Below are 10,098 nucleotides of genomic sequence, written 5' to 3' on the forward strand. Positions count from 1 at the left end.
AAATCATTTTGTGGAATCTTTTAAAACATTTAATAGGCAAAGGTGCTATAGGACAGCTGCTTACTGAGTCCCACTTCATTTACATAAAAAAGCTTCTTAGTTGGATTGTTATTAAAAGAAACGAAAAGATGTGTTTAATTCCCTGCTTGAGTTAAAATGTATCCAATTACTTTCTGGTGCTAGAATCAGTGCCCAGGGCTAGGCAGAGGCGACAGCAAAGTAATTTAAAAAAATTTAGTGCAATGTGAATTATGAATACTGACATTAAATCAAGAAAGTCAATCCGTTGTCTCTTTAAACACTGCTGATAGGGACTCCTCATTATTTTCGAGTTTCTTCAGAATTGTTCATGCAAACCCTGGCAGCTCTCCTCTTTGCGACATATTAATACAAAATCTCCTTACTTCCAAGAGATCATACACAAACAATAAATATTTGATTACTCCGACCGCTATTTTATCCCAAAAACTTAGTAAACTAGTTATAGACAATAAGCCTTAATCATAGGTTTAGAATACATATCGTTAATGATATTCTATATTGAAAATAAATATCTTTACTTTTATTAAACTGGGTACGGTACATAATTAGTACACATAAGATATCAGCTGACAAATTGATATATAAATATAAGTTTGCGACAGGAGTGTAATTTTTATAGGTATTGTTGATGCGTTGCTCATTACGGTATCGAAATTGCCTTTCCTCTTCAACCTTACTTGGCTTCCATAAAATGTTATTAGATCATAATTTTGGCCTCTCTTCCCCAACTTGGTCTATATAATCGGTGTAACATTCACTATGTAAAATAATAAAGAAAACAAAGCTAGATTTATGAATAATCACTAAGCAATACCTATACATAAAAGTATTAACCAATAAAAATGAGTGATTTCTAGAAATTACAGCAGTTGAATTTTATTTCTTATGGATAATCCGATACTCATTATTGGAGAATAACGAGAGCATAGTAAAAATTTTCCAAAACTTAAAATAGGTATGATTGAAAAATCGTCAAATTATTGTCAATCAATAATTAACGGTATTGTTTTTATAGTAACCATACATCAGCCATTAAATTATGAATAGTAGCTCTCTAGAGGATTACTATTTTTTCGCAGTCAAAGTCAGTTAAAGATATAAGAATCCAGTTAAAATTTATTTTTCCAATGTGATCTAAACGTCTAATTTTAATTTCTAATCTATTTGGAGGCTAAAATTCCATTTTAAATCAACTTCGTAACGTAAAATCAGTTTATGGATATCTCATCATTTCCTGTATCTTACTATCTAATGTTATCTTCAATAGCAATCATTATTCGCTTGAAAAGAAAGCACTTTTAGCTATTAGTCTTTATCATACTAATTAATTTATCAATCCCAAGAAAGTTTATTCATGTATGAATCTTGCTAACCCAATGTGAATGGTCTCACTTCACAATAAATTGAATTATTAAATGATACGGCTATCCTAATAGCAATAATAGGTTCCTATTGACTAATTCTACATGAGATTAGTTAAGTTCAAGCAGTTTTTTTGCAGTTTACTTATGCTGCATTAATTTTAATATATAATCTTCTAAAATAGCAACTTCTTTCATTAAGTAATGAAATGACGGATTAAATTCACAATTTGATGCCGTACTGCACAGATTGAACTTAGAATACTAAATAATATACAAAATATTTCGTGTGTGTACATGTTAGGTACGTATGGATGCCGCATAATGCCACATATTACAGGAAAATTGATAAGAATTTGCAACTGCGAGATGCTTTATCCCAAAAAATTCTTTAATATAACGATTTAGATAGTGAGCGGCCGCTAATGGTAAATGCTGTATTCCATCGTTCTAGGTGGCAATGTCTAAATCATTGATTGACGTCATATTGACATAAGGTCTGACTAATACTAAAATAATATAACGGATTTATTTACTTTTCTGAAATCCACCATTGTAAACTAGATATTGCTCTCAGAGTCTCATCTATCTTGATTTTGAGGTAAGTTGTCTTACCGTTACCATATTTAGCAACGATTGCTGTTGATTGTAGTCAGTAACAATATGACATTGATTAATCCTCAGTTCACAGGAGTTGACAATACAAAAATCTTACTTATTAAATTAAAAATTATGCGTGAAAACAAGTCAAGAATGACCACTAGTAATGAAGCCATGAATGGAATAAGGTTGTCGTTAATGCTCTTATATTTCCTTATAAAGAACAATAAATTGTTCAAAATTGTTTACAAGTCAAGATGATTCCTATAAAGGACACATTGTCAGAAGCAAAAAGATCTGTTTTATAATTGTTGATAGTGTACGTTACAGTATTAAGGTCGAAATAGCGTTTAAAAGTTTATTGCGTTATCCATAAGAGTGGTTATAAGATCCTGGAAAAAATAATGTATTACTTAGACACCTTTCTTTAGTAGATATTCAAGAAAGCTTTACTGTACATTTTCTTGCCATAAGTTGATCATTAAATCATTTTAACTGAATGTAATTTGTCGATGCCAAACATCGCCATAATGCCAAAAATCTAGCTGATGCTGTATTGCTATTTCAAATTAAAATCATAGAATTTTTAACCTCCATCGGAGAAAAATGCTACAATAGATTTAAGCTTAAATATTGCATATTTTGCTACTCCAAACTAGCATAGTGTATCGTCCAAAAATTCTCCTTAATCAATTTAACTTTAGACTACAACACATAGCTCTGATAGCTCATTGGTACAATACTAATAAATAGTAAAATATACTCGTAAATGATTCTCATTAATATAGCTAAATTTAAAGAGATGAGGACTAAAATAAATTAAAGTGCAATACGTTGCTGCGTAATAAAATTTATTGTAAATGTCTGTAAGTTTTTGCGAACGTTAAATGAGTAGCTTTCTTCCTTGGAAATGAGCCAAAATTTTTATTAATGTGTACGAATATACATTTCGCGCGATATCAACTAAATTTATAGAGTGACATAAGTATACAATTTATTACGTTTGCAATTTTAATTTGATTTTACTATTACAGAAATTCCATGAAGAATTTACTTAAGTTTAATCCTCATTATAGAGAATTACCCTCATAAATACAGCAATCATTAAGACGAGTCGGCGTCTAATTACAATATTAGCATTAGGTAATAATGCAAATCTTAACAATTGATCTTGATTACTTGGAATACGTGCTACCATAGCAGGTTTTGTTATATAAGAACATATGAATAATTTATTTTCTTAATATAGACAATATACCTATTTAATGTGTTAGTATACGTTATAAATAATACAGCATGATGATAAACTAATGCACGAAAATTCTCGCAATATTAATTTCTAAGTTATAATGAGGTTATATGCGTACATTATACAATGCAGTACGAATAAAGAAATATTGCAGCTTATAGGCTCCAATATACAATGAAGCAATAACCATAATATTTTTAATAGGATAGATTACTCCTACTGTAATCGATACAAAACATATGTGGCAGAAACGTAACTTTACTCCTTATTAATAGATCCATTTTAAATGAAAAATACATCGGGTTGATTCGTCTGACATTATTGGCTAGAAATATTACATAAGTCCAGAACTGCTGCGGTGATTAAGTGAAACTTCCTTTTTTCCGACTAACCAGTATGTAGGAATGTTGCCCAAGCCCTAACAGATGAGTAAGAGAATTAGTATACTATTATTTTATCTCTACTTTCTCATCATAAGTAATAAATGACATAGTTATACGGTTAAGATTGCCTTTGTATTCACTATTCACGATCGCCCATAAATTAATAATAATAACTACTGACAAGCAATTTATGACTAGTGGCATAAACGCTATTCAATTGTATTTCATTAGATATCAATAAAGGGAATGAAAACCTGCAGCTATCGTCTAAGATCACTAAGTACAATCTATATACTATTCTGATACTATATTGCAAGCTAAAACACAATAATCCACAATATTCAAGTTTGAAATTTGATGTAAAATATAATTATAAATTGATAGAAAATCTTCCAATGATGGACACATTTTTTGTTAGCTACATTAATTTGTAATGAATTTAATTATACTATTTTAAATCATACTTAGAACATTAAGATTTTAATCAAGACCGAATAATGCAGTAAAATCATGCTATTTGCAAAAATTTAAAACTACATTAAGTTCTTAATTTTGTAAGTATGTGGTTTAATTCATTTACAACAAAGAAAAGTTTCTTTACCAATAGGCATTTAACTTCATCAAAAACCATTTCGTAACCTCCAATTTCCTCCAACGCTTCATAGGTTGTGTGACTAAGATGAATTTGTGATGCTATGACATAAGATCAGATGATATTGGTCAAAAAATCAACAGACTTCCTGATGCATACTTATATAGTACCATACTATTTCTGTTATATTGTTTATTTATGTCAACTACTATTTAATCGCAGGCAAATGATAATTAATTCAATATAATTGCATAATTTTTAACAAACGAAAAAGGCAATAGATTAACTGTTTACGTGAAATTGCTTTTAAATTTTAGAAAGTGCATACAACGAAATCATGATATCGGTGGCTAAATAGCAATTTAAATACTACAATTCTGATAAATCCTAAACAGATAGTCTGTTTCTTGGAAAATACTATAATAAAATTGAGTCATCTCTACAAAATAATAATTATCTAAATATCTGACAATATTGTCGCAACGCTTAATATCATTCTTATATATCGTTCAAATAATTTTACATCATAATCCATGTAATGGTAAATTTAAGAGAATTGGCAATATGAATAATGTTTATGAAATTCGAATAATCTACAATAAGTTATAAATAAGTAATCTTTGTTTTCTTTTTATAGCTCTTTACAATTACGGTGGTAAATAATACGCTGTGATTCAAGTTCGATAATCATTATCCTCGTTGTGACAACTTTCAATTAAAGCTGATTTCAAAAAACTTAAGTGATTTCTATTAATAGGCTTGATCGATAGTTTATAAACTTGATAAAATGTATAATGAATTTATCTTAGATTTCGTTCTCTGATTTAACTAGGTAATTCAACAGAATAATTCAATTTGACTATCGTAGACGATATATCGCACTAAAGCCTTTTGTGAAATTGAATGCAGATGATTTGGTTAATCGAACATCGATATTTACTATTACCCAATCGATGTACGGCTAGATAATATTAACAATGCAAGTCGTCAATTTTCAATAATTAAGGAACGTTGCATAATTTTTGCTTAATTGAAATCTTAATTACTAAATAATTAAGAACGATTATCCACTATCATTCGCGAGATCAAGCATTTGTTATAGGAAGTGACCAAAGAAATTTAAATTTATAGCCACTTTGATATCAAAAGTATCTGTATAATTGGAACCAAAAAAGAATTAGCTTTAATATCCAAAACTATCAAAAAGCAGCGGAAGCTTTAACTATTATCAGCAGCTGAATTCGCAATACGCTCATAGTAACACTACTTTCCATTTAGGTTTTGATTGGGCTATTTTTATGTATGCGTATAGCTCTTTCCTACACGTACGAGCATGTAGTATGTAGACAGTTATAAAATATTAAACTGGCAGGTATTTTATTAATTGATTATGTATTTCTATCATATAATAATCATTTCCTTCCTTTTACTAAAAAAAACAGAAACGAGGTATACTAGAGCTAATTCTATTTGCCAGGGAGGATGATAATAATTTTGATGAAGGTTACGTATAATAAGGAAAAAGAAGGAACAACCTTATTTCCAGTAACATTTTTCCGTGATGATTTAATGTAGAATAATTCGATCTCCCTACATGCATCTTTTCATTGCAGGAATAGTTTGGAATGAAAAGCATTTAGTACCTTACTCCTTTTAATCATCAATGATCATTTTATAATTTTACCTATTCCAGTATAGGAAGATTCAATTTCACGCAGCATCATACGCTTAAAATTTTAGTCAACTCATTCGTGAATATTTCTAGCATGCGACACGAGTATTCAATATGAATACCCATCCTGATTCTTCTCTTTTACTAGGCCAATACAGTTCATGGGGGTAAAATTACCGGTACCCAACTACTGTATACATCATCCTAAAAATATTAGATACTCATTGCTATATAAAATATGCCCATGTAGGTTGACCTTTATGTTAAATCAACAAACGCGTTCTTCTGAATTTATAAGGTTATTCATCATCGTCAATTAATCAAATGAATTGAATAAATTTAAAAAGAGATTCTTTGTAGATACACTTTACTGATTTGTAGCCCACACAAGTCTAGCATTCGATCACGATAATAACTTCAACTACAGATCTGATTTCGATCTATGATTAATTTAAGGACAAATGGTGCTCATGTCCTATATGAACATGATGGGAATCAATTTACTATTGAACGGGTGATTCGTATGCGCGTTAATTTATTTTTACGGAAATCTAAACTTGATGGCTAAAGCGATTATCAGCCGTACTATAAATCAAATAGCGTATAAACTTATTCAGGTATAATGATATAATTATTACAATTGCTTAGAATAAAGAAATCTAAACTTGGTAGCTGCAAAGCAGCTAGATTCGATCGCTTCTGCAATATAAATAAAACCAAATGATGAAAGCTGCCGTACCGAAAACTAGTGCTGTATGGACGAATTATTTCATTCTTTTGAATTCAAATACACGAATAGCTAGTGGAAATTTTAATTTCCAGCCATGAAATCTTATTTAAATTAGCAGATTACAGCTGCAGCTATTGGATATCTCAATAAACGGTCGTGATTTATGGAATACAGATTTATGACAGCGCTATGGCCATAATCTATCCAGTTATCATACAAAATGGAATTAAGGATAGAGATCGAGTGACTACAATAACTTATTAAGTCTGTTTAAATTTAGATGGAATACTTTCCGATCTTATTAATTATAAATGCCCTTACCTTTTCCTGTTGATTCGATTTTAGATGCCAAATTGACGGTATCACCAAAGAGACAATACCGCGGCATTTTCAATCCAACCACTCCTGCGGCACAAGGACCTTTAAATATACCGCAAGACGTAGACTATTAAAAGAAGTTTACTCACAACAGAACATGTATGAAATAAGCTTTAGGCTACAACTTTAGAAGTTGCCCGGGTAATAAGAACGAGAGCAACGAATGTAATCGAGTATTTACCATTTATGGCTATAACTAGAGCGATAAGTGCTTCTATAACAGTTAGAACCAAAGGAAATGCTAAAACATATACTGAATACTTATTCTATTTGACTTGTCAAAGCATAACAGCTATTTAAACTCAATTAAAATTGCTCTTTTAAATTTAACACCAATCCCGCAACTATGATATCTCAAGCGATATGGTACTGTAATTGATTGAATCATTTTCTTTCAGCATGTAAAAATATGAAAACTAGCCATGTCTACATCGTCCCATATCTGCCAAATAAACATAAATTGACTTACCCGTGTGAATACCGATTCTCATTGACAATTGTGTATCTAGCATATTAGGTATTCGAAGTGTTTTCATTCCTTCGACAATATCTAGTGCCATACAAGCAATTTCTTTTGCATGCTGGCGTTGTTGAAGCGTTTTTGGTGCACCAGATACCGCAATATAAGCATCACCAATAGTCTCTAACTTATAAACGCTGTATCGATCGATAATTCGATCAAATAACGTATATAATCCATTAAGCATGTAGACAACTTGAATAGGTCGCCAACTATGGCAAATATTAGTAAAACCGCATATATCACTGCAATAAATAGTAACATCATCGAATGCTTCTGCACGAACAGTTTTACATTGTTTGAGTTGCTGAGCTACAGTCGGCGGTAACAACTGTTCTAACAGCCGATCTGTATTTTCTTTTTCCATTTCGATAATTTCAGTCTGATTTACAGTAGCTTTAATCGTGGTATAACTGGAACATAGAATACGTCCAACAGCAATACCTAAAAATAAAGCCGTTACTAATACTACAACCATCGCTGCAATTGATAATGGCAACTGATGATAACGGAGAATATGAGATAAGGAATTTGATGCTGTAATAGCTTTGCCAAGATTTTCCGCTACTGCATATAACTTTTTATTATATGAAGTTGTAACATTAAGCCAGTGAAAACGATTTTGTATATTAGTCTGAGTAGACATGTTACGACCCATACGTTCTTCTAGATCTTCAATCTCCCCTTCGATTGAAGCATTTACAAATTCCTGCTCATAGAAAAACGAATATAAACTGGAATGTTTACTAGCTTGCATAATATATAATTGCTTTTCAGACGCTTGTCTAATAAATGCGAAGTGATGCTTTCTTTTCGGAAAGTAGCCATATTGGTAGTAAACGCCGCCAGTAATTTGCTCTGTTTCTAATGCTTCCATACTCTTTAATAAAAATACAAACGATGCAATATCGTGCCAAAAATGAATAACGTCAACTTGCTGTATATATTGTATAGCAACTTCATGATTTTGAGTTATAATAGAAGTATAAAATCGAAAAATTTTAGTTAAATTTCGGTTACCAGAATCAATTAAAAGGCGGAACTGCCTTACCATTTGTTTAATTTTAAATTTATCTACCATTAACACAGATTGGTTATGTAATTTATTTAAATATTGATCGGTAAAGTATTGATCAGTTATTTGGCGTGAAGGTAATACATTCGATTGATAAAATTCTTTTGAATAATTGCCATAAACATAGCGTGATGAGACGTCGCGTTCCTGTAATAATAATTGATTCATGTGTAAGCATTCCAAAGTAATTTGGATCCTATTACTTATAACTGCCTCCTTATTAATGGCATTTGATAGTTTCAGGTAGCTTATTAAGCTAAAAATCATCATAGTACAACAAAGCACAATTAAAATGCTGATAATTAAGCAAAAATCTACTCGACTTTGGTATCGCGATTTCTTTTCCCGATAAAAGTCATCAAGGTGCTGGTCGTCTTCCATGACGATTTTATTTTGGATACAATCAGTAAATTGTGAAGGATTAAGAATATGGACTGTTGATGACGAGCCTCTATTGAAGATACGATCCAAAAAATGAATTCTCATCTTACGTAAGATTCTCCTGAAACTATTGATAATACGAATAATCATAGTTATTAAAAGAATATATGATGATATTACCCTAACTGGTTCAATAAGATACAATACAAATTGAGTATTATATCACGATATTTACAGCCAAGTAGCATGTTATTAAAACACACAGCAGTCTAACAAGGATGCCACCTAGGGAGTTTATTATGACACAAATATGAGCGCATATTATACTATACGTATGGATAAAAGTTGAATATACTGTATAAACAGTTACACTAAATGGATACTGCTATTTTGCAATTGGTTTTAATTTTTGATGCTTACATTTTTACTTTAATGATATCTCAGATATTATAGATCTTTTATATCCGCATGAAAAAGAATTCAGAAGGTAATGAATTAATCAATAATGCAGAAATTATGTATAGTGTCCTTACGAATGCATAGCTTGTTTACGTCATCGAAAAACACTGTTATAAGGTGATGATACTTGGTAGTAGTGTATTCCATTTTTATTTACTGATCTTTCTCTTCAATTAATAATATATGTATAATAGGACCCATCCTTTAAGCTTCCGATATCATCAGATCTAATTACTTAAACATTACTATATTGTGTCTTTCATTATTAATCAATAACTATAATCAATATCACCAAATGATGAGAACGTAAACTGTAGCAAGGTTAACATGATATAGCATGAAGTAAGATAGTTCTACTAGTTACGACACCACCCGTTAAAATAATTTGTCATCTTTTTAGCAGAAATTCGACATAAAATCAGTATCAAATAGAAGATACTTATGCTTACTACATGAAATATCTAGTTTATTTAATTGTATGGAATCCTAACAAAGAATAAATTAACTTCTACTTATACCATCCGCGATATTCTGTGGGGATGTTTCGTACTAATTTAAAGCTTGCTTGGGTCATTTTAAATTTCTAGGGATGAAAATATGACGACTGATAAATGGAAGGGTAAAGTAGAAAAGGTTAAAAATGAGCATGTAGAAAA

General features: G+C 30.6%; 1 protein-coding gene across 1 annotated transcript; it reads right to left on the bottom strand.

The window, feature by feature from the left end:
* Nucleotides 1-4,173: 4,173 nt before the first annotated feature.
* Nucleotides 4,174-8,005, bottom strand: TRIADDRAFT_22079 (uncharacterized protein; the record flags this gene model as incomplete). The annotated part of the gene is made up of 3 exons (XM_002111203.1): nucleotides 4,174-4,328; nucleotides 6,951-7,049; nucleotides 7,477-8,005. The coding sequence occupies 3 exons, from the start codon at nucleotides 8,003-8,005 to the stop codon at nucleotides 4,174-4,176; spliced, it is 783 nt and encodes a 260-aa protein (XP_002111239.1).
* Nucleotides 8,006-10,098: the final 2,093 nt, after the last annotated feature.

The sequence above is a fragment of the Trichoplax adhaerens genome, genomic scaffold (assembly GCF_000150275.1).
Source record: "Trichoplax adhaerens TRIADscaffold_3 genomic scaffold, whole genome shotgun sequence".
Classification (NCBI taxonomy): domain Eukaryota; kingdom Metazoa; phylum Placozoa; class Uniplacotomia; order Trichoplacea; family Trichoplacidae; genus Trichoplax; species Trichoplax adhaerens.